This window comes from Anastrepha obliqua, chromosome 4 (assembly GCF_027943255.1).
Source record: "Anastrepha obliqua isolate idAnaObli1 chromosome 4, idAnaObli1_1.0, whole genome shotgun sequence".
NCBI lineage: Eukaryota > Metazoa > Arthropoda > Insecta > Diptera > Tephritidae > Anastrepha > Anastrepha obliqua.
Genome location: NC_072895.1, coordinates 6,121,990 through 6,148,473, shown reverse-complemented (window position 1 = coordinate 6,148,473; position 26,484 = coordinate 6,121,990). Strand labels below are relative to the sequence as shown.

General features: G+C 40.1%; 1 protein-coding gene across 1 annotated transcript; it reads left to right on the top strand.

Annotated features, from left to right (window-relative positions):
- The first annotated feature begins 219 nt into the window (after positions 1–219).
- On the top strand, positions 220–17,653 carry LOC129246021 (uncharacterized). Its single transcript, XM_054884515.1, has 4 exons — positions 220–271; positions 3,499–4,653; positions 12,393–12,703; positions 17,239–17,653. The coding sequence occupies exons 2-4, from the start codon at positions 3,639–3,641 to the stop codon at positions 17,347–17,349; spliced, it is 1,437 nt and encodes a 478-aa protein (XP_054740490.1). The 5' UTR covers positions 220–271; positions 3,499–3,638; the 3' UTR covers positions 17,350–17,653.
- The last annotated feature ends 8,831 nt before the right edge of the window (positions 17,654–26,484 follow it).

The window sequence follows — 26,484 nt, the reverse complement described above, 5'->3', positions numbered from 1 at the left end:
GGACATGTATGTGTACATATAAATATGAAACACACCGTAGCTTTCAGCAAAATGTCGACTGTTATTTGCGAGTTCGAAGCGGTCACAGCCGGAAGGCAATTGCACCATTTCAATTCATTTAGCAAAATTAAATTTAACTAAATAAATGATGACTGTTGTAACAAATTTAAATTGAGCCACTTAGACGTAAATGTGGCGATGCTTCAAGCTGAAAACAAGCAACAGTGCGACAGCAGCAACAAATGAAAGTAGCGGTCGAGTAGCGAAAGCGGTAAAATTTTCGAGCGCTGGTGATGGATAATAAAAAAATATTTAAAAAATAGAAATAAAATACAGAAATCAAATAAAAAAATAAAATTGTTTACGCAATTCGAGAGCGTACAAGAGTGATCGGCATGCAATTAGGCTGCGTCCCGCGGCGAAATCTGTTAAAGCCATAAACGTTAATTTTGTCGTCAGTGGAAATTTAAAAGAATTTGGAATTTTTAGTGATTATATAAATATTTAGTCGTAAGCCGTTTGGTTGTGAAAGAATTTTAGAGCTTTTCGAATAAATGAAATAAAACGTATATAATTTAATGTTATGGCCTAGAATTTAGCTTTATTATAAAGATAAGGGTTTGCCATTATGTTTTAAAAATGATTTCGGGCAAGTGGCCGCCGCGGCTGGCTCGAATAAATTCCAGCCGAGAGGCCCAATTTTCGACCACTTTTTGCAGCAATTGCGGCCGTATGTCAGCAATAACGCGCCGAATATTCTCTTCCAAGACGTCAATCGTCTCGGGCTTATCTGCCTAGACAAGCGACTTCACATAGCCCCACAAGAAATAGTCCAGCGGTGTTATATCGCACGATCTTGGAGGCCACGCCACAGGTCCACGGCGCGAGATAATGCGCTCACCAAAAGTTTCCTTCAATAAATCGATTGTTGCGTTGGCTGTATGGCATGTAGCGCCGTCTTGTTGGAACCAAAGGTCGTCCACATCAACATCGTCCAATTCAGGCACGAAAAAGTCATTAATCATGGCTCTATAGCGCTCTCCATTGACTGTAACATTATGGCCGGCTTCGTTTTTAAAGAAATATGGACCAATGATTCCCTCTGCCCATAGAGCACATCAAACAGTGACTTTTTGAGGATGGAACGGCGTCTCAGCAATGGCTTGTGGATTATGTTCACTCCAAATGCGACAATTTTGGTTATTGACATACCCATTCAACCAAAAGTGAGCTTCATCGCTGAACAAAATTTTCTTCGATGCGTCGCGCGAACCGAACCATTATTTTCATAATAAATTTGCACGATTTGCAAACGCTGTTCAGGTGTAAGTCTATTCATTATGAAATGGCAAACCAAACTGAGCATAAATCAAGTGACAGCTGTCAAAAAGACCATCTACGAAAAAAGTAGTGCCAACTTGAAAACCTAACCTCTAAACAAAACACCCTTTACAACTATTAAAAATAAATTCAGAGTTTAGTTATGAAAATATTTTATAGTTCTTGGGTTCAAAAATTAAAATGTATTCTTGTGCGATTTTAATATAAAATATATTTGAGAGCTTTTGATTTCGAATACCTAGCACATGGGCTGGACAGTTCTGGGCCTAGCAAAGAAAACACGTTTTTTAGCTTCACTCATCAATGTAATTTCCATCAAGAATAAAGCAATCAGTCCAGCGCTGCTTAAACTTTTCAATACCAGTGTTGTAGAACGATTTACCTTTTCCTCAAAGTAGGCCTCAGCTTTAGCGATAACCTCTTTGATCGAACGAAATTTCTTACCGGCGAGTGTTTTTTAAGATATGCGAACAGCCAGTAGTCTTCTTCTTCTTAATTGGCGCGATAACCGCTTACGCGATTTTGGCCGAGTTCAACAAAGCGCGCTAGTCGTTTCTTTCTCGTGCTAACCGGCGCCAGTTGGACACACCAAGTGAAGTCAAGTCCGTCATCCCCTGATCTTTCCAACGCAGAGGAGGCCTTCCTCTTCGTCTACTACCACCAGCTGGTACCGCATCGAATACTTTCAGAGTCGGTGCGTTTGTATCCATTCGGACGACATGACGTTGCCAACGTAGCCGCTGGATCTTTATTCGCTGCGCTATGTCTATGTCGTCGCAAAGCTCATACAGCTCATCGTTCCATCGCCTGCGATATTCGCCGTTGCCAACGTGCAAAGGTCCAAAAATCCTCCACAGAAACTTTCTCTCAAACACTCCAAGCGTCGCTTCATCGGATGTTGTCATCGTCCACGCTTCTGCGCCATACGTTAGGACGGGCATGATGAGAGTCTTGTAGAGTGTTTGTTTTTTTCGTCGAAAGAGGACTTTACTACTCATTTGCCTACTTAGTACAAAGTAGCACAAGAGAGATTCTGCGTTGGATTTAAAGGCTGGCATTGTTATCGGTGTTAATGCTGATTCCTAAGTATACGAAGGCCTTTACAACCTCAGAATTATAACTGTCAACAGTGACGTGGGTGCCGATACGTAAGTGCGCCGACTGTTTGTTTGATAGCAGGAGGTACTTCGTTTTGTCCCCGTTCACCACCAGTCCCATTCGCTTTGCCTCTTTATCTAGTTTGGAGAAGGCGGAACTAACAGCGCGGTTGTTAAGGCCGATTCAAGTTTAATTCATATACAATTGTCATGCCACGGTGCGTTGTTTTGAAGAAAAATAAGCAGTGACAAACGTGACACCCACTTTGAACAGAGCTTTTTCCTAGTCAAATGCTCATGCAATAGACCTGTGAAGCCGACACGCTTTTTAATTTCTCTACGATATCAGCTAACTCAAGCAATTTCACTTATCCGTCCTTCAAAACGATTTTGTGGATGTGTTTGATGTTTTCTGGTGCTACCACGTCATTTGGACGTCCAATGCGTTGACATCATCGGTGTCTCCACGACCACGTTTGAAGTCAGTAAACCATTGTTTTATTGTTGCTTCTGATGGAGCGGAGTCCGCATAACAATTTTAAAGTCATTGCTTTGCTTGAGCGGTGTTTTTACCCATCAAGAAGGGGTGTACAACTAAAACACGAAATTTTTTTTGATCCATTGCTTTGAAAACACCAGAAGTAGCATCACTCTTAACACAAAACTCACGAACCAATAAATAGAAAATCATGAAATCTGAACAGCTATCTTTTTAAGGTTTGTACTTACTGAAGAAGAGAGGAAAGCCGTAAAACTAGTGGCATCTATGTGTTAGGCCCGGGACTTTTCATCCCATGTTTTGTATAAAGAAAAAATTAACCAAAGCGCATTCATTAAAGATGGTGGCTCCACACGAAAAACAATGTTTTGTTAGTTTGATTGTCAAAGCAAAGTATTGGTGAAGTAGAAAACAAACGAGTTGCATTCTGTTCTGACAGGCACTTGGGCGCGGCGAAAGAGAGAAACAAATCAGCTGATTTATCGATACCACATACCGATCACTTTTGTGTTAGCACGGAGTTTGAAATTACAATTATTAAGAAAAAAAAACATTTTTTAGCAAAATTATCACAGAAAAGATATGATAATACAAATTTGAAAATGTGAGAAAATCTTAACGAAAAGACTTTAATATAAACTCATTAATTTATTAAAAAAACGAATCATTCAACACGCATCTGACTTTCCCTACAACGCAAAATGCTGGCGTCACTCCAGCACACCAACATCCTGGCCACAGCTTGCATGCTATTCCCCCTCCTCCTCACCATTTGGCCACAAGCGATGCAATGTCGGCCCACCCACGGTTACACCACCGACGGCACCGAGCTGGTTGTCGTTAAGGAAATTGTACGCTGCACCCGACAGGGTCTCCACGAACTATGCCAAAATGCAACAACAATAACAAATGAAAAAGAACAACAACAGCGGTTCGATAATGTGGATAATGAGTCGGTGATGGACATTGTGGATGATTTGATTTTGTTAGAGAAGAAACCAAGGCGTACACAACAACAACGGAAAGAAAAAAATCCCTACGGTACTTATGAACAACAAAGTGAGCTGCTAACATCAGCTGCAGCGCGAGAGGACACATTAGTTGCTGCCGCCGCTGCAGAGCCAGCCATTGGCGATCCATCCGATTCCACAGCGCTGGGCAGCTCCTATCATCAGGAGCCCTTTGACTCGGACAGCGATAGTGATGATGCGGATGGGGATGATAACAGTGCGGCGAACATAAAAACTGCAGATGTTGATGCTGTCAATGCAGCGGCCGCTGATGAAATAATTGCTGATGGCGTCTTGTTTCACGGTGTGCTCTTGCGTCTCGCCGACGGACCGCACAGCGTGCCACAGCCGGTGTCATCGATTGACATGAGCGATTTTGTGTCATTAATACCGGCCGAAGAGGTTAAATCGATTGCCGCCAATTACTATCACAATGATGCGGAAGTGCGTCGCGCCTACGCCTATTTGAGTGGGCGCGGTTTCGTTGCGTTGCGCCAGCACATCGTTGCATCGCCGGAAGTGGGTGCTTTTTTGCAATATTTAAATGTGAGCGGGTTTGATGTGTTGAAATTTGTGAACGCGATTGTGAATTTGACTAAAATAGAGGGTAATAATGCGCGTGGTGCTGAGCGGATAGATGAAGCGGAAATGGAGCAACAACAACGGGTGGAGGCGAAGAATACCAATACGGTGGGGGTGGTGAATGGTGAGTGTAGTGAAAGATTTTGCGTAATACATTTTTTTGCTTTGCACTGGGGCAGTGAGGCTTGGTTAAGCTCGAGTTTCAACTAAATTTGCAATAGTTTTGGAGCGAACGACAATTCTTCATTTATTTATTTTATATTGTAATTTGATTTTTTTTGCATAATGAAAAATTTTCACGAATTGATATTTTAGCATTTTCTGATTGTGTCATTCACACTGACAGCATATTTCACAATATTGGCACAGTGTGCCATAAAAAATTGCATATTGAAGGCTAAGCATAAACTTTTAAGATTTGTTGCTTAAAAAATTTCTTAAGGGCCTTTTTGGGGGTATCTAAAGGCGACTGCTGTAGCCCAATGTGTTGGTGCGAGACTATCATTCCTAAGTGCACAGGTTCGAATCTCCGTGCATGAAACAGAAAATTGATAGAAATAGTTTTTTCTAATCGGTTGCCCGTTGGCAGGCAATGGCAAGCCTTCCAGTGTATTTTTGCCATGGAAAAGCTCCTCATAAAAAATATCTACCGTTCGAAGTCGACTGATAACTGTAGGTCCCTCTACATGTGAAATAGCATCAAGGCACACACCACAAATAGAAGTTCCTTCTCGGCCAAATTCCTAACAAAAGTGTACGCACCAATTATTTATTTATTTTTTAAAAAAGGTATTGAGAACATGACTGAAAACAAATTTAATTCTTATTCTTAAAAAATAATCTGGGTATTTAGAAACTATTTACCTATTTCTTGAGGTTTTTTGTTGCTACCGACCGTAAAGTCAGCTTATTAAGATAATGGCAAACTTCTCGTCGAATCAAGTTTTATTGGGTAGATGGGAGTTCAGCAAAAACAGGGACAGGTTGGTAACCAGGACAGGTAATGGTGTGGAACAGTATGCTGAAACGAGTGCGGGGCAATGTTTCAAGAGCTTAAGTTGCACATACGAAAAGCTTGCAACAGGCCGTTGAAGTTGAGGCTTGAAACCATCTTTGTTTAGCGGGTTTGAGCATGATTACCATTCACTCGATTCCATGCCTCTCTCTTACACAGTCTGTGCTTCATCAAGAATCCTCCTCCAATTCAGTCTCCCTTTTGCATTATTTCTCCAATTACGAACGTTCAGCGCTTTTAAGTCTGCTTCTACGTCCATCTCTTTCTTGGCCGGCCCCTCTTTCTTCCTTCAATTGGACGCAAAATAAACACTCTTTTTGAATCCTTTCGTTGGGCACTTTAATGAAACGTATTACATTTTCATCACCAATAAGATTTTCAATTTCGTTGTTGTAACGGATGCGATACGTGCCGTTTTCAAGCCGTATAGGGCCGTATAGGGCCGTAGATTTTTCGCATTATGGTCCTTGTGATCATTCCAGGTCTGATACATTAAATGTTAAATAATAAATAATGACAAACTCTCAACTTCGTAAGTTTCTGCCATGAAAGGTTCTCATAAAACACATCTGCCATTCGGAGGTGGTTTAAAAGTAAAGATCCCTTAATTTATGGGACCACATTAAAACGCAAGCTTAAAATTGGAATGGAGGCTCAGCCAAGTATTAAAAATAAAGCGTTGATATAGGATGCCGGAGTTTAGTTAAACAACCCAAGTCTTTACAATTCACACGCTCCATTATTCTATGGGTTAAACCATGCAGAGTTTATTCTCTTGTTAACTACATTGACCCGCCTGTTCCGCGCGACTTTATGCTAGCAAATGCCTGCTCGTTGCTTTCGTTTTCATATCAATGTCGCTTTTGTCAATTGTTCAGGCAATTCTAGTCTTCAGTTCTGCATTGTGCAGTGCTGCGTCCGTCAGTGTTGCTTAATGGCATTTTAGTGCGCTCATTCGCAATGTTGCTCGTCAGCCCAATACCACATATATCCAATAAATTAGATTAGACGTGGCAGAATTACGTGGATTTCAGTCAGATGGAACCATTTGATGCCAAACAAGGTTTCAAATGGATGACTCTCTGTCGTGTGACTCGTATCTTTAACCTGATGTTGGAGAGGATCGTACGAGCCGCAGAACTTAATCGCTTAGACACAATATTTTATAAGAGCCTACAATTGTTGGCGTATGCCGATGATATTGACTTTGTCCGCCTTCATAACGGCGTTGTTAGTTCTGCCTTTTCCAAATTGGATAAAGAATCGAAGCGAATAGCTCTGGTGGTAAACGCGTACAAAACGAAGTAGCTCCAGTCATCACACAAACGGCCGACGTAAAGTAGTAAAGTTCTCTCTCGACGAACAAAACTAACACTCTATGAGGCTCTCATCATACCTGTCCTAATATGTGGCGCAAAAGCTTGGACAATGGCAATACCCGATGAGGCGCGCTTCGGAATGTTTGAGAGAAAGATTCTGCGTAAGATTTTTATATTTTTGTACGTTCGCGACGGCGAGTATCGTATCGCGAACTATGAGCTGTATGAGTTTTACGACGACATAGACATAGCGCAGAAAATAAAGATCCAGCGGCTTCGGTGGCTAGGTCATATCGTCCAAATAGATACAAGCGCTCCGGTTCTGAAAGTGTGCGGTACCAGCTGGTGGTAGCAGAGGAAGCCCTCCTCTGCGTTGGAAAAATCAGGAGGAGAAAGACTTGGCTTCACTTGGTGTATACAACTGGCACCGATTAGCACGAGAAAGAAAGGCCTGATGCGTCTTTTTGTCTTTTAAATTTTAAGCACTAATAGCTTTCAAAATCATTTTCAATGATAACTTCGTTTGCTTGTTCGCGAAGATTGTAGATTATTTTTTCTACAAGTCTCTCTTATCAAGTGCATCACTTAACCAATTTTTTTTTTCTTATTCACTCCGCTCGGGAGCATAGGGCCTCGACTAGACTCTTGCATCGTACACGGTTTTGGGTTGTTGTTTTTGCGCCGTCTCATGTGATGTCGGTATGAATTTACTCGCGCAACATCAATCTTCTCTAAGTACTCTTTGTCCAATTGGGGCTTCCGCTCCCTTACGGATTCCAGTCCATTGGCATTCTCGTGATGTTATCTGGTGGTTTTTTAACCGTGTGACCTATCCATCGCCATGTTCGGCATTTGATATGTTACAGGATGGGTTCCTTATTCGCTGATATCCACAGCGTGTTGTTGCTGATGGTGTTCGGCCAGAATATTCTGCAGGTGAGGCGGAAGCAATTGTTGACAAAAGATTATAGACTCTGTGTGACTCAAACCTTAACTGCATACAGGGTTGCCCATATTCGACGGATCCGGCGGATTTCGATGACTCTTTGGGCCCATTCCAATCGACGAGGCTTGTCCGCAGGCAACAATCTTTGCGTAAATTGAATCTTATACGGGAATAAATGCAAATCAATTCGGATAATTCGTTGTAAAATGGTCCGAGCAATGCCCAACTGCTGAGAACGGCGATTTTGGGATGTCCTTGGCGACGCCTTGGTCGATTTTGATTTGGCCTCTTTGGATTAGAAAGAGCATCACCAGTCGAAAACCTTTCGTACAAACGTTTAATGGTGTTCTTAGAAGGCGCACTTTTCACATTATTTAATTTTTTATAGGCACGTTGAGTTTTCACAATTTACTTCTTTTGTTGAATGTAAATTTCAACAATTTGGGAGCGCTTGCGTGGCGTGTACTGTTCCATGGTAAAAGTCTGCTTGGACTGACGCTTCCAACGCGGCATGTCATTAAGCGATCTGACGTCTGTGTCAAAAGATATAGAGTTGCCAGATGGGTCCGTCGAATATTGGCACTTAATCAGTACATACATTTAAGTTTTTGTTGCGCATTAAATGCAATTTTTCTAGCTGAATATTCAAGCGCAGTCTCACTAGATCTGACACTCTCGAGCAACAGTGAATAATTGGAAACCGCATAGACCTAGAAGAATTTCTGAAAGCACTAGCGCTTAGGTATGCGTACAACAGAAAAATATTTCCATCAGCAAGGAAAATACTAAAATATTTGCAAATTCCCAACACCTGCAACCGAATGCTTGTGAAGGCTTTGGGCTCCAGTCAAATGGCGGCAATGTTGCATATTTACATACATAATGATGCTGTAGTAGCGATAGCAGAGAGAGCCAGATATCACGTGCAGAAAAGAGTCGCTGGCCAGTCACATTTATATTCAATAAAGCATGACCACAATTTTTCCAAATACTTACACACATATGCATGTACCTATACATATACATATAAATGGCTACGAAAATAATTCCGCTTTTAGCTGGCCAAAGGCCAATCGAGAAACCCATGGCGGGAATGAGCATAACTGGCTATAATAATGCCGTTAGTGAATGCTTGTAACCTGCTATCGCATCACTAACGTAGTAACATACACAGACATACATACCTATGCGCATTCGCATAGCCCAACTAGCTAGAAACTACACATATACATGCATATATACACCTAGGTCCTCGTGCTTCATTCAAGCATCCTGTGCAACCCGTAGCATACACAAACAAGTAGACGCCGGTCTGTATTTATTTCAATGATTTTATTTGAATTGTTTTCAATGTCATGGTTCATGTACTCAGCTAACTGCGTGCCGCAATGGCGCTTGCAAAAATACTTGTATGTACTGCTTGTATGTACGCGATTACGTATGTGTGTGTGTGTTGCAAATATTCGTGCATGCATTCCTTCGGCATACGCACACCTGCTCGTACATTCCTGGCTGCAACCTGTCCAATCAGCGAATCCAGCTGCTGTGTTGTGTTGCAATGCGGTCCGGTCACGACCTGAATTATTTAAGTGTAAAGCGCGTACGAGCGTACACTTGATAAAGCACCCAGACGGACCGGCCAGGACATTGATTGTGCCTACCAAGTCTACATATGTATGCGCATGTAAGTATGTGAAAGTATTAGCATAAGCTGACTCTATGACATTTTACAACAAATTTTATTTCTTTTTATTTTTGGATTTAGACGATATGACGTCTGATATGAGTTTGCATTTAAATGGGCAAATTTATAAAGTCCTATTATTATAAATAAATCTATTGGAAGAGGTGTACTTTTGCTGTGTTCCTATGGGCAAAGCATGAATTTTACTTTCCAAAATCAGCAACAGCAATCTGATTGATTTCAAGCCATGCGACTATTAAATACCTTTTATATATTGCGCCTGCGTGTGATGCGCTTCATTTCGATATTTGTATGGAAAAGTTTGACATTCAGCATAAAAATTTTTCCTTACGAGATTTATTTGCTTGTTTTCAGTGAGTGTAAAAATGTATCCCTCCCAAAAGATGGATTTAACTCGGGAAAATTTTCGTGCTATGATTTATTACGATTTTCGAGTCAGGAAGAGATTGGCAGCTGAAATGGTTGAAATACCAGGCTGGCACATCCCAAGAAGCACTAAAGCGCCTGATTCCTCGAACTCAGGGCGAGTTCTTACATAAACATCGTTTACTTGTCTCGATTTTTAGTCAAAGCGAATTGCTAATCAATACAGAAATTGTTATTACTTTTGCGCACAAGAAAATGTATTTGTCTAGCGCTGCACGTCATGATAAATATGGTTGTCACTTAATTTGTAAAGTATCAGAAGAAGAATTTTGAAAAAACTTTAATTGCAAGAGAGTACAAATATATAAATTTACTTTAAGCGAGCGACCTTTTTTTTTTTTTGTCGGGACAGACTAGTAAGTGCAGCACTCAGACACGATTAAATGTACTGCACTCGGGCTCCCTTTGTAATTTTCTTTAAATCTATTCGACCTCCGAAGAAATCTGAATAAATCTTGTGGTAACAAGGAGCCAAGGTGGTCGCTTCTTCACAGATCAGTGCCAAAGACCTCAAGCCTGATTCGAGCGAAGGCGGGCCAGACGCACAGGAAGTGGTCCGCCGTCTCATCCTCCTCTCCACATGCTGGGCAGAGTGCAGTGTCTGAGATGCCCACCTTTTCCATGTGCTTTGCCCATAGAAAGTGGCCCGTCATCAGTCCAACCAGCCTCCTACAGTCCCCTCTGCTAAGTGACAGGAAGAGTGCCAAGCTCACTTGTGGGTTAGAGTAACCCGTTTGCTAACCGTGGCTTTGATGGCCGCAGAAGGGAGTGTGGGAACGGGCTCTGGGTCAAAAAAAGTTGGCCTCAGAGCTCAGCCTGGCTAAAGAGTCAGAGATCTCGTTTCGCGTGATACCCACATGTCCCGGGACCCAAGTTAGCATCAGGCTATTATGTCTGCCGACATAGTTCAGCCCGGATTTATAGGACTCGACTACTCTTGAAGTGGTTGGGGGGCTGGCTAAGGCCATGAGTCCAGCTTGGCTGTCGCTGCTGTGAAAATGCGAAAAGAGCTCTGGCAGCACCACATTGTATCTCTTCTCAAGCACAACTCTGGATGGCATGGAGTCAAGGGGCATGGCGAGGATCATTGGATCGAAGTCTATGCCTACTCTTTTGTTCAGTGCCCATGTTGTTTCAGCATGCAGATGGCCTTCAAAGGCTCTCATTGGATGAAAAGTGGTGGTAGACTAACCAGAAAATCTAATGCCTGGCCTGTAGTAATCGGAAAAGCTCCGACGCAACAGATAGCCACAGTGCATTGTAGTCTCGATAAGGTCCTCCTGACCTGAGGGAGAGTCTATTCATTCAGACCACTGATGCGTAGGTGATAATAGGTCTTATCATCTTAAATTTTCTGAATACCTACGTACCTAATCGGGTCAAATGTACGATTTTTCTGAACACTTTGATTGCAGTACCACCTAGGGGATTTAGCTGCCTAAGAATAAGCTGAACAAATTTATTAAAATCCATTCAGTAGTTTTCGAGCCATTGGTCGAAATGAGGGCTACAAAAAACCGGGAACAAAAAGAAAAAAAGTCTAAAATCAACCCGAATTTTGAGCCAATTCAAACTAAAAGCTAATTCAAGCCAGGAAACAGACAATTTTCCAAAAGTTCTGTCTAAAAAGTATGAGTCTTTGATGAAAATTTGTGAATTTTTTTTTAATTCTGTACAAAGTTTGAAAATTGTGATTAAATGGTTTTTGTTGCAGTATAGATTATATTTTTCTAAACAGATAAAAATAAATAAATAGTCAAAACTTGGTCATATGTCGCGCGGCTATTGTTATGAACCGGAAATATAATAGCAGAGGTCCAGCGGCTGCGTTGGCTGAGTCATGTCGTCCGAATGGATACAAACGCTCCGGCTCTGAAAGTATTCGCTGGGGTACCAGCTCGTGGTAACAGAGGAAGAGGACGGCATCCTCTGTGTTGGAAAGATCTGGTGGAGAAGGACTTGGCTTCACTTAGTGTTTTCAACTGGCGTATGTTAGCACGCGATGGAAAGACTGGCGCGCTTTTTTGAACTCGGACAAAATCGCTTAAGCGCCTATCGCGCCAATCAAGAAGAAGAAGTAACATGGCATGCTGTGTCACTAAGGCAAAGTACCGGAGCAAAAAAAAAAAACTTCGCACATTCACATTTAAATTTGTAGCAAAAAAGTAGGCGTTTGCAGATACCTTTTGAAAGTATTAATAATTAGTGTTTTATCACTAGTTTACTGAGAACTATGACAAATATTATTGAGTTCTAATAAAAAGTTATTTGTTTTTTACTCTAATAAAATTTAAATACTTATAATTGTATTATCTAACACCGCTCATATATACATTTTCTATAAATCATATGTACAAATATAGCCAAAAAAAAGAAACTTGTAGCGACCATGACTTTAGCAAAGCTTCTTGTTCTTCCTCTTCTCATCTGCTTCAAATTTTCTCTTTTTCAGAAATCTCGAAAGCCGAGCAAAATGTGCCACCATCAAATGAAGCAGCACCTACTCCGCCAAGCTTAAATGAAACTATGTCAATGGCAACGACGAGAGCGCCCATAGCAACACCAAAATTCGATGAGACAGCAACACAGCAGGAGCAGCAGCTCAACGGTTTGCATGGCTTAGTCGATAGTATCTTAGAAATATTGCCACAGGACCAAATTTTGTCAACATTCTTTGATAAACTCGAGACGGATGAGAATTTTAGAAAATTCGTGCACAATATACAAAGGCCAGCCTTCGCGCAGATACTCAGCAAAATGGAGGTGAGTTTGTGGCACAGACGAAGGTGTGTATAGCTTAATTTTGTTGAAGAAGGAAAAAATGTGGCACCAAAAGAAAAAAGGTAAAAAACAAAAAAAAATTTTGAAATTTAGAGGTGACACTTTTGTTGTTTTTTGATTTGTTTGCTTCGCCAACAACTTCTTCTTCGTGGCACTTGCCCGGCGCGGCGTCACCAAGCTGTGTATGCCGGAAATTCTATTGACTTGCACTTTATCACACCTTTTCTGCACAGAAATTACTTGCCATTTATTTTTTCTTCTATCAATTTTGTTTCGTTTCTTCTTTCCAAATTGTTTTGAATAGTTTGGCGAGCACACGTTTGCAAGAAATTTAAACAATATTGTATTTGTGCTTGTCGTTCAGAAATTCGCTATGCGCTTCACACTCCCCCAAGAGTAGGGAGCCGGACTTGCGCGGTTTTACTGTTAGACGTTACTCCCTGCGCTTGGTAATAATTTGACAGCGAAACGTGATCGAAATATTCGATGCGTAAATTTTCCTTTTTTTGTTTTGAATTTCATGCTTCAAACACTTGTTCGGCAACTTATTTTCAAAGTCTTTCTTTTTATTTCTTTATATTTCACTGAATTTCAATGTATTCGCTTAATATTCTCTGCCGCTTTCATTGTGCGTGAAGGCCAATACCTGCGTTTGTTTTTATTTTTTTTATTTTTTGTTTTTATTTTTCTTTTATTCGACTGTTGTTACTTAGGTATACAAATCAGCTTCCGTTTGAGTTGTGTGCCTAGTGGTTTCCGTTTTTGATATCCGTCCTTTCGAAGACTTTTTCTCTGCAGACTCTTTTCTACTCGCTCCTGCGGACAAGTTTTATCGAAAATTGTGGAAAGGTACGCTGCTGCGTTCTTCGACGTTTTTAAGTAAATTGGAATTTTTCTAATTGGCAATTGAGCTGGAAACGTGACGGAAATATTTCCTAGTTGCTTATACAAATATTCTCATAATGACGTGGACATATTTTGCATAACTTCCAAGTGGATATGTATGCATTATTAGGGTACAGGATTTTCCCTATTGCTTTGTGCTTTTTAAATTGCTACAATTGATTTGTCTTCAGATTCGTTAAAGTTCTGTCTCTGCTGTTATTTGTTATTTAATGCCGGCTTTATGGCTCATAACCATAGAAAGTTACTAACGGGGTTACACGCGAGTAGTCAGCGAGGTTTTTCGTTTTTTTTTTTAATCAGAAGGTCAATCAAAATGTCTGCAACATCATCAAAGGTGCTCCCACTAACACTATAACATTCCTTCTCCTCGGCTGATTTCCACCCTGGAACCGCGTTAGCACTTCTTTTAGGTGAAACTGCGTTTATGTCCATTGACACAACAGGTCCCTGCGTCCAGGTTCCGCTCCTGTGGGCGTATGGAAATTTTACGCCATCGATAGTATTCACTCCTCCCACTGGCTTCGGAATTTGTTTTGGGGGGAGTGAAACATCGGAGAATATACAATAGTCGGATACTCATAAACTATTGTCTTGTCTTCAGTTTGGTGCTGTTGTGAGTGTTGGGCTCAAGCATCTGTGTCTGTTGTGGGTTTGTCTAAAACAGTTTATCGCCACTGTCCACCTGCTAGGTACCAAAAACTTTGTAATAAACGAATAAATAAAATAAATAATTGGCGCGTACACTTCTGTTAGGTGTTTGGCCGAGCTTCTCCTCGTATTTGTGGTGTGCGTCTTGATGTTGTTCCACAAATGGAGGGACCTACAGTTTCAAGCCGACTCCGAACGGCAGATATTTTTATGAGGAGCTTTTTCATGGCAGAAATACACTCGGAGGTTTGCCATTGCCTGCCGAGGGCGACCGCTATTAGAAAAATGTTTTTCTTAATTTTGGTGTTTCATCCAGATTCGAACCTACGTTCTCTCTGTGAATTCGGAATGGTAGTCACGCACCCACCCATTCGGCTACGGCGGCCGCTTTATATTTATAAGGTGGTTTGTAATTTTTTTTTTTTTGTTTTTCTTCCTTTTCCCCTAAGAACTGTCGAATTATTACATTACATAAGAAATAATTTAGCTGGCCCTGCTACCTAATTAATTTAATATCTTAATAGTATTGAATACTTAGTCTATCTTTCTGCTTCTACTGCTGTTGCCGCTGTTGTTGCTGCAGTAGAAACTGGTGTTGTCGTTTCTGGGCTTTCCTTTCCAGTCAATGAGGTTGAGCCTCGTCACGAATGTAGCCGCGAACGTTTTTGCGGCGTTCCATTTAGTGATGGTCGAGCACATATCCTGGACAAATCTTGCGTAGGAGAGCGGGTGTTCGAATGCCTTCGCCAGCATTGCTCGTTCTTCAGTGAAACGTCTGCAGTGAAAGGCCACATGTTCTGCGCCGTCGACTGTATTCGAGCAACTTGGGCAAAAAGCGCTGTCGGCCAGCTGGAAACCGTGAATGCCTTTAAACACCTCAGCCTGGTAACACTCCTGTTTTATGGTTTAGCGACGTAATTGCCTCAACTGCTTAATATTGGAGTGAAAGTGGCGCCTCTACTACTTCATTTGTATCGGAATAGGAGACCTCCTTAGAGCTATATTTAGCTACATAGAAGGTTTGCACTTCGACCTCATGGTCTTCTGTGCCCTCTACACATCACAGTACCTCACCCAGACCCAGTTCATTTATTAAACTTAAAACTGACCAGAGTTGGACTGAGCATATGTACTTTTCTTTTGGCTGCAAATGACCGAGATGTCCCAACCTTGCCCGCGCTACAACGCTGCATTCAAGACTAATGCATTGAGCCTCCAAGTATTGTCCACAGAAACGATAAGAGTCACTGGACCAGATCCTAGTCCTGTGCAGATAATTGCATAATCAGCAATGACCTGTGGGAGTGCACGTGAGCTTTCTCAGTTTATCCTTAGGTAGAGTTTTGAGTTGTCTTAACCTCTTTGGGTGATATCCCCCAAATAAGGATTTCGCCTGGCATAGCCCAATATTTTGGTGCCAGCTACCCTCCTTCAGCCTTCACTTTTCACTCCTGAGCGGGGTAGTGTGTTGTCTCACAGCAAGGAAGAGCTCGGATGGTACTGATAACGAGGCCGCAGCCTCTCTTGTCAATGTGTCCTCTACTTTTTTCCCAGTTACACCCTTGTGTCTTGGAACCCAAATTCGCCGGTTGCGATTGTGCGTACCTTACAGATTCAGTTTTTCGATACACTCAAGGACCATTGAGGACTTAAACTCACAGAATGACAAAGCCATGGATGCAGCCTGACTGTCGCTCAGAATTCGCGCATTCCGGAAGCTCCTGCCTAAGTTAGCCTCTGCACATAGACAGATTGCATCCTCCTCCGCTTGGAAGATGTGAAAACCTGCTTATAATGGAGTTAACTCTGCTATTGACCTTTGTTACTAAAGTTGAATCTAGCAGAAACGCTCCTGAGTCTCAGGTAGATAGATATTTATATATGTAATTGGCGCATACACACTTTCTGGGTGTTTGGCCGAACTCCTCCTACTATTTGTGGCGTTCGTCTTGATGTTGTTCCACAAATGACCTACAGTTTCAAGCCGATTCCGAACGGTAGATTTTTTTTTAAGAGGAGTTTTTTCATGGCAGAAATACACTCGGAGGTTTTCCATTGCCTGCCGAGGGGCAACCGCTATTGGAAAGAACTCTTTAGTATTTAGTGTTGCAGAACAAAGAGTCACTGCGATCTAAACGACGTTTTTGAATCTCCGCAACACTTCTTTAACCATAACTGCCTAAGAGCTCTTTAACCCCTTTAAAGTTCTTCTTGGACTCATTCCTGGCGCTTACGCGCTCTAAGAGCTTAAGTGCTTCAATCCTTGACTAACCATGGTTAGATGTTTATACAAAATATAATCAAATATCTCATCTTTCTCAATGAAAAGCCGGCAATCAGTATCAGTAAACAGATCCGATGAGGACGGTGTCGATTGTGGCTGGTTATCTAACAACTTATCCAGTTTTAGTAAGCGCTTCTAGTGTTTGAGGCGCCTTTGGATCCCCCGTAGTTGATCCAGCCCGAATTTACTCACTTAGTTATTGTATATCTGGGAGATAGTCAACTAATACGAAGGAATGACTTCGATCCCGTAAAGATGTTTGCAGATCCTGGATCTTCCAGCGCGTTGGTAAATTCATTACCTTCGAGCTCGCAATAGTTGTTGATGGCCAGTTTGTTATAACTAGTTTTTTTGTTACCAATAAGTTAAGAGTAGGTAGTCTATCCCTTCTTAACGAGCCTGGCCGTAAACGTCCATTCAGAGAGGGCATAGATAGCCGCTTGGCTAAAGGAGAGGTTATAGTGATACCTATTTCGTTTGTTACGGCAAATCAAGTACAGGTATCGGTTTTAGATCCGTCAGTAAATAACAGGTCCCAGTCAGATTTCAAAGAAGAAACAGTTTCAAGATATAATTGCTTGAATTCATCGGGGCCAGTAGTATTTTTTTGATGATGTAAATAAATATTCGCTTAAAATTAACTTCGATTTAAGCCACTTTTTATTCTATTTTCTTGCAGCAATCGATGTCGCTTAGAAATCTGATATTCACCTTACACAACAATGGCATCTACATAACCCGGATAGTCGATTCACTCAAGGCTTATTTCTTTCTCGGCGGCTTCTCATAAAAACTATCACTTAGCAGTCATCCAGTAACCACTCAAGAATACACAAAAACTACTACTGGGTGAAGCGAAATTGGAGGCGCGAAAGAACGAGAAGGAGAGAGAGGAGACTGGTCGAGATAACGAAGACGGACAAGAAGCCGAACTAAAAACATTTCTTAGCAAAGGAAAGGCAAATTATAAGTCAAGCGAAATCAGCAAAAGGCAAAAAAGCAAGGATAGAGTAATAAAATATGCATATAAGGGAACAAAACAATGGAAGGAAAGCTTACACAAATAATGTAATAAAAGTTTTTGTTGCTCATAACTACTACCTTTTCAGCTGATATATTCCTTCTCTGTCTTATTCGGTTATTATTTATTTAATTTGTTTTATTGCTTTAAACCTTCAGACATGCATGCTAATGTCGAGAGTACAGCACCTGTAAATGCTGTAAAATCATAACAACAATAACAAAGCTAGACATTTTTGGGCGAGAACAAGCGTGCAAAGTGTGCGAGCGAGGGGTGCAATAAAACCAGTAATAATGACCAAATTTCGAAGTTTCCATGCGCGTTTTACAAATATGTATATAGGGTGGCTCACAAATTGGCATACTTTGGAATGTTATTTTGTTTTATATGCGTAATTATTTATTTATTCTTAGTAAATGTGGCAATACGTGGTTGCTTAAAGACTGCCACGGAGCTGCTTCACGATAATATGAGGTGTTTTTTAAGCTGCATGAGAAGTATCGATATCGATAACTATGGCTTGTCAGCTGCTTATGGCGAACTGTGCTGATATTTCTGTTCATTTAAGTCCAAAACAATGCTTCCAAATTGTAGAAATTTACTTTGCAAAAAAAAAACGTTTGTGTTCCCGAAGTTCATTTACGTGCGGCCTTCAGGCTGGCGGCATCATCAGTCCTCAATTTCTTTCGAAATGAAGGAGCTGCTGCCGATACAGTGAATGGCGAGCGCTATAGAGTCATGCTGACTGAATTTTTATTTCCAAAAATTAATCAGCTAAACATCGACGACATTGGTTACAACAAAATGGGGAAACTTCACACATAGCGCGCTTAATAATAATCTATTCAAAAAGATGGATCCAAAAACCTGTATCAAATTTTGTGTGAAAAGCGAAATTAAGTGCGCGGATACGTTCCGAATGTTGACTCAGTTCGGTGTCATACGGAGAAGTTACTTTGGACCTAAAAAAACGTTTATCGGTGGTAAAAAATGTTCCCAGAATGCCGAGAAGATGTGAATGACGAAAATCGTATCGGACCCTTGAGCACTTCAACAACAGACGAAAAAATTGATGAAGTGAAGAAAATGGTGTTGGCCAGTCGTCGAATCACCGTTAGAGAAGTTGCTGAGGACCTAGACATATCGATTGGCTCGTGCCATTTAATTTTTTTTTAATGATTTGAGCGTGAGACGGGTCGCCGACAAATTCCTACCACAACTGCTCAATTTTGACCTAAAGCAGCATCGTATGAACAATGCTAATGAGATGTTGGACTCTGTCGACCCAACGCGACGACCCAAATTTGCTCCAGAGGGTCATAACTGGTGACAAATCGTGGGTTTATGGTTATGACGTGGAAGCCAAAGTTCAATCATCTCAATAGAGCTGCCACACGAACCAAGACCGAGAAAAGCGCGCCAAGTTAGGTCGAATGTAAAAAAAATGATTTTCTTAAGTGCATCGAAGATTGGAAAAAACGTTGGCACAAGTGCATAATATCTCATGGGGATTACTTTGAAGTGGACAAAATAGATATAAATGAATAAATAAATAATGTTTGAAAAAACACAAAATTCGCGATACTTTTTGAACACACCTCGTAGCAGCATATTCCAACTTAGATCGTACAAGCGAGGGAAATACTTATTTTGTCTTGCTTGGATCAGTAAATCAGTAAAGTCTAAACCAAAGCGCTTGATGAAGGCAAGCGTAGAATATGAATTCGGAATTATATAATTTAAGTGACTCAAAAATAGGAATTCTGAATCTGAAATTACACCCAGACCTCTTACAAAACGCGATACTTTAATTAAATATGAGGTATGAAATAACTGACCTTGACCTATAAAATAATATCTGAAAGTGTTTCTTGAAATTTATGTGAAGACGATTTTTATATAAACTTGAAGTTGATTTAAAAATTTGGCACTGACTGCTTTTACTCGCTCAAAATCTTCACTTCAATCGGTATTTTAGATGCAAAGGTTACGTCGGGATTCCAATTTGGCATTTTTATAATGTGTTTTTTTTACAGATGAAAGACATGCTGCAAATCAAGAGACGATCCGCAGCCTTAAAGCGAATATCATCTTAACCATTCGTGGGAAAGTGTCGACATGCGTAAAAGGCAGAATCCGCTATTGCATGACATGAATGCAAAGGTTTCCCACGAATTATTTAATTTTTTTTACAAAGTATTTTAATATTTTTCCTTTCATTTTATTTCATTTCTAAAAATATTCATTTACTCATCTGGATCACCCTGTATAGGTTGGAATATTTGAGCGGATCGTTTACTGCGCCAATCAAGCGAACAAAAGCGACTGCTGCAAATGAACAATAACAATAAGAAAGAAAGCAGAAGGAATGAATGATAAAGCGATTTTTAAAATATTAAAACATTAAAGGAGTTGGCGTGCATTTGGGGTGCCAGACGAGTGTCCAACGCACGGAAAGAGCAGCAAAAATCAGCGATTGGTGGAAGGAAATTTGAAAGTGTTTCTTGCCTTTTATAATAATTTCATGCGCATGAAAACTCTTTTATGGCAATGAAATTGGATTTGTTTTTGTCTTTTGCTCCGGCAGCGGTTGTGTGGATGGTGTCAATGGCAGCATTTTGGCAAATTGGCTATTCAATTTCGATATTTATGTACATAAAATACGTCTTTGTATGTTTCCATGTTTGTACTGCATAAGTGGCCCCTCATTACTTGGCGCCGAAATAATGGTGCGAGATTTTATTGTTGTTTATTTTCAGCAGTTTGGGCCATTAAGACATTTATTGAAAAGTATTATATTTATAAATTTTACTTAGAAAAAGGGAAACGCATTTTGTGACTCAAATTTTAAAATAAATTACCTAATGGAACACCCTATACGTAATGGGGCTGAATAATGGGCAATCACAGGTATAACGAACGACTCATTTACTTATTTAGCAGCATAAATCCTCTTGAAAAACCTCTGAAAAGATCTTAAAATCCCACTAAAGTATTTAAATGCAATCCGGTTGAGTTTTTGCGGCATTTCGTTGGCGTGGACAAGCATAAATTCATCAGAATATACCAGAGGCCAAGAAACGGCTGATAGTTTAGAACTTTTATAGTGAATTGAAGCCGAAGTTGCTCAAAATAGTCCATCAGTCGCCAAGGTAAAGATGTAAGTTTTTAGTACCGGCCTATTTTAAATAACGGGTCGTTAAATTTCAAGAGCCGATGTTGAATGTAAACCACACCTAAACGTCAACTCTTTTTCTGTATTTCATTTGACATTTTTCAATCTCAGACTAATTCAATTTGAATCATTTAAAAATACACAATCGAACAACGCGTTAAAGTTATTCAGGCTTATTATGAAAACGGGCGTTCAAATCAAAATGCATATCGCGCACTTCGTAAAGAGAAAATAATCTTCAGTGCTGAGGCACATTTTCACCTCAGTGGATTCGTCAATAAGCAGAATTGCCGCATTTGGGCGAATGATAAGCCAAGAGTGATTGCCGAAAAACCAATGCACTCACAAAGAGTGACTGTTTGGTGCGGTTTATGGGCCGGCGGCATTATTGGAGTGTATTTTTTCTAAAATGAGGCCGGTCAGGCAGTTACTGTGAATAGTGTTCGCTATCGTGAGATGATAACGAACTTTTTATGGCCCTAATTGGAAGATATGGATGTGGACGATATGTGGTTTCAACAGGACGGTGCCACTTGTCACACAACTAACAAAGCAATGGCCCTTTTGCGCGAAAAATTTGATGGCCGAAAAATCTCACGTCGCGGCGTTGTCAATTGGCCACCAAGATCATGTGATTTGACACCGTTGGACTTCTTTCTCTATAATTATTTGAAAGAAAAGGTGTACGTCGATAAGCCAGCAACAATTCAAGAGCTAAAGGATCAGATAATTTGGCACATTAACGGCATAGAATCTCAATTATGCCTCAGCGTCATCGAAAATTTGGGCTATCGGATGGAGGTGTGCCGCCGAGGCCACGGCGGCTATTTGGCCAATATTTTGTTCCATATGTAATAGAGCTATAGCAATATTATCATAATGAAGAGAAATTATAATAATTTCCTGAAGAAATTGTATTTTATTCAAAATCAACACTGGCCCTTGAAACTTAACCACCCTTTATTATTGATGACTTTTATTAATTGATCTAGCCTAAAACCAGAAAAAAGCAGACCGTTGAATTTGTATTTAAAAAAAGCGAACATACAACAAAAATTAATTACTTTTTTTTTTAATATTTAAAATCGAATATATCCTGAAATAATAATGTCCTTAAGACGGCTTTCCCGGTAACTATGGATGCGCGCGGTGTCGTTCAAATTGATTTCCGTGAAAAGTCAAAAACGATCATTGACATATATTATCCTACTAGATAATACTCTCGACTCATTCCGGTAACGTAGAACCGGCTGCCATGCGAATGCCGTGGAAAAAGCTGCATACATGTCAACATACTGTAATCACGGCAGCTACAAGGTGCCGCCTGATGTCCCCCCTGTAATATATACACAATGATGAGTCTATTCTCCCAGTTAATGAGAAGAAAAATGCTCAGTTAGCAATTTCTACAAGGTGATACCTTCGGCCTGAGCGAGCTTCATCATTCACATCTTCTCGATCTTCTGTGAAAAGCTTGTACCATCTCACAGTTTTTTGACTCAGAAAATAATCGAAAGTCGAATGTACTTAGCCTGGGAAATTTGAAATCTTTACCGTATTTTTTGAACACACCTCGTGCTGCAGTGATATGGAGGCATATGCGACTTCCTTAAGTCCAACTCTGTACAGTATACCTCAGCGCCTACTTCACTAGTCATTTTAGAACTGTCCTAAAGCCCTTACGCCATGCTTCTTTTTCAATAGTAGTTTTGAAACCTTTTTCTCCTTGAAAAACCAGAGCCATATAGTCTATACTGATTTTATTGTTCCTATTTCTTAAGCTATTTCCATAGGTCCCGTATGAGAGTTCGCTTAGAGCTTTCAGTGTTGCAGATTTCGCTGCCAGATTTTCTGCAAAAATATCTATCGGTGGTAGGTCAAGTATGTATTCGAGGACCGTCGTTGAAGTTGTTCTTAATGCTCCCGTAATGCATAAAGCAGCTAGTCGATTTGCGAAAGTAGCTTTCTAAAGGCATTTCACATTACTGTTATTTTTTCTATCCTTGGCTGTTCATAATTGAAATAGAATAGAAATAAAGTTTCTTAAAAACATTTACGTCAAAATCAGTCCCTTCCAAATTGTTCTCTTCTGCATCACCCCGCTTTTCTATTATAAGCGGCCGAAAGCAGTGGGTTTCACGAAATCACAAGTCGCAAATCTCAACTTATATATCAATAATGCATGCAACTATTAGGCTTAGCTAAATGTCACATTGATGCAAGCAACAACAAGTAAACTGGCTAAGAAATCAGAAAAAAAAGAATTGGGGTCAGTTCACCCCTCTTAAGTGCGCACCCACACCCACATACACAACACATTGATCCTAGGGAAATAGCAAACTACAATAACAAAGACAACGTACACACTTCTAACTACAATGACAAACGAATTAGGAATTATTCGTACAGCCGAGCGCTAAGTGCGGTCATAGATTTCCGGCCACCCCAAGGGAAAAGCAGCAAATGGAAAAACCGCTAGAAAAACAAGAACAAAAAACAAGCGAACAATCGCAGCAGCTGTACTCTCTATCACTTTGCGTACAACAAGTATTATGTACATATCTCATTCCTGCCAAAGGTTGAGCAGCACAGGCCAGCGCGTAAAAAATGTACTCGAAATGCAAGCAAACCATGTCATGTCAAGGCTTCTCAGGATCTGCCCAAAGCACTACAGGATTTTCAGCTTATTGAATGGCTAAAGCAAATCAATTTGCCGCATTTATGACGACAAAGGCGTAGTGGCGGTGTGTGGCGGTGTGCAGTAGCAGCTGTTTGCTGTGGGTAACAGCGCAGTTCAGTACGAAGTATGGATGTGTAAGCAGGAATGTACTTACCAATAAGAATTATTTTAATAAACAAAATACTAATGGCAATACAAAAAAAGAAACAATTTAGAAAATTTTAAATGAAGTCTTTTTGCATTAGAAAATTTTGTGTGTGTCAATCAGTAGATGGCAATTTGGTTAGACAAGCAGCAATGAGTGTATGGAAGCGCCTGGCGGGTAACATTGATTGAAGTTAGAAAAAAAATCGGTGATTTTTCCGCGATTTGCTTGTCACACCCTTGCAACATTTGTTTCTGCCATGTTGCAAAAACCATTAATCACAAACACTTTCTGCTCCAAAAGTGTGCAATCTCGTGGGGTTTACTGCGACTTTGATATTTTGCGTGTTTTTTATTTTGCTGCAAGATTTGTCCTTTCTACTTTTGGCTTACAGCATTTTTTTTAAGTTTTAAAGGCTTCAATTGCAAAGGGTGGCTAATGAATAATGCTACAAGAGGAAACTCAAATAACTTCTTGTAATTTATATTTAATTTTTGTAATATATTTTTTATTTTTTTATTATATCTATGGATGGTCTATGGATAAGTTCGTGCGGTTTTACAACAGATGGCGTAACTTGATTATTATTCCATCGATCCACATTTCCAAACATTCATTGGAGAGCTACTGTCGTAAGGCACAAACGTCAGTATAAGTTTTTTATTTGAAGCGTAAACAACAATATTTTTACCACACTTGAAAATGTCGAATTTCGTGCCAAATAATGTGTTTTTGCGGGGAATTCTTTAATATGAAGAAAAAAGCAGCCGAAAGTCATCGTATCTTGGTGGAAGTTTATGGTGAGCATGCTCTAGCTGAGCGAACGTGCCAGAAGTGGTTTGCACGCTTTAAAAGTGGTGATTTTGGCCGCGCCGCCAAAGTTCATGGATACCGAATTGGAGGAATTGCTCGATCAAGATCCGGCTCAAACGCAAGAAGAGGTTGCAAAAACTTTGGGAGTTGATCAATCAACCATTTCCAAACGTTTAAAAGCCATGGGAATGATCCGAAATTCAAATTTCGAAAAAAAACCGCACGAACTTATTCATAGACCTATTAATTTTAGAAAAAACATTTTTAGTTGCTTCGGTGCCACACTACTACAAAAAAATATGTGAATAAAAACAAAAAAAATTATTTTTGTATACTATTTGATGTCAATAATAATATTTAATACTTTATTTTCTTAAAAAAAGAAATCCTAAAAACTATCTATAAAAATGAGTTTTTGACCAGACTACTACCTTAAGAACGTCCAACGCTTGGCTAGTTTGAATTTATGAATTTGGAGCACGCCTTCGAACACGAAGCGAGGGCTCTTCCAAGGCTTTCCAACCGCTGATGACGATGATGATACACAAAAGACTAAATATTGTATTTTGTTTTTCTTTTATTACCACAAACTTGAAACTTGAAACAAGGTACAGGTTACTAAGAATAATGTTTGGGATACTTGGAAACTCTCTGCCCATTTTTCATTATACGCCATTAAATTCGGACCAAACTGCTGGTAAATTAACCAATTTAATATTAATCGCAATCACACCTGCTAAGCCATTAGAAAACTACTTTGCTAAATAAATATGGGTCGGTAAATAAGTATATAAAAACACAAGAAATGGGCACTTTAACATTTACTTTCAAGTGCACTGAGCCATAACCCAGCTCCAGTTATTGAATTCTGTTCAATGCCAGCATTTCAACCCTTTCGTTGGCAGGAGCATCTAACCTTTTGCAGGTTCGTTACGCTTGAGCGCCATGGCATATGCTACAATTCGCAAATGTCTACATTTCATAGTTATATTTTCCATACACACATACATGCACATACCTACATATGCGCTTGTGAGTGTGCCGGTGAAGGATAGGAAAAGCATTGCAAGTTTGTAAGCCGTCGCGTACAAATATTGCCCAATTATTTACTGCCAATGAGATAGTCTTATTTTATTTCTACACTTCTTTGCGCAAATAATTGCACCCATGGGACAATCTTTTCGAAATATTTTATTCTTCTTTCTCTTCGCTGCTTATTTTGTTTGCGCTACACTTGCACATTTCCAACTTTTTGTTAAACTTTTAATGTTTCTGATTTTTAAGATATTTACTTATGCCGCGGCCAAAGGTACCTCGCGCCACATACCAGCTGATCCAATGACATTTCGCAATTTTTATGCCAAAAAGTTAAGCATTTACTTTTTTCAAAGCGAATTAACCCGCACAATTTAGACTGAATACTTTTAGATTTCCGCTCATTTTGCTTTTCGCGTTTTTTGTTGTTTGTTTTTGCGTTTTTTGTTGTTTGTTTTTGCGTTTTTTTATTATTTTCTCGGCTTATTGTTTTTGAGGTTGAAAAGTTTTCATCAGTGATTTATAGGGGTATTCATGGTTCAATCTCCATAACCAGCGCGCAACAGTTGCGCCTCAGCTGTTTGAGGGACGAAGAGAGAGAGATCCAGGAAGGCGGAGAGTATCGCGGTTGATTTCGGATGTTTGTAGATTTGTATGCATATATATGTCTTGTTGTTGTATTTGTGTTTTGGCAAACTTTTCTTACCTCTGGGCAAACTTTTGCGTTAAGTGCACACTTTTTCTTCCCCAAGATGACTTCATTCTGCCTAAGTGTGTGTGTAGGTAGATGCCTTTGAAACGGAAGCGGGTCTGTATAGGCAAATCGAGTCTTGCGATTGCCAACGCATCACCGTGTTCCCCCTTTTCTTACTTGCATTAATTCTGTGTTTTGCGAGTATTATTTTTACCAAGTTCAATTCCCTAGGGTGACATATTTTTACGCAGCATATCAGTGACTGTATTAATAAATTGCGGCACATAATATACCAAAATGTGTCTGAAAACTGTAACTGTGTTGGTACTGCGCTCTGCTGCACTTAAGCTTAGCACCTACGA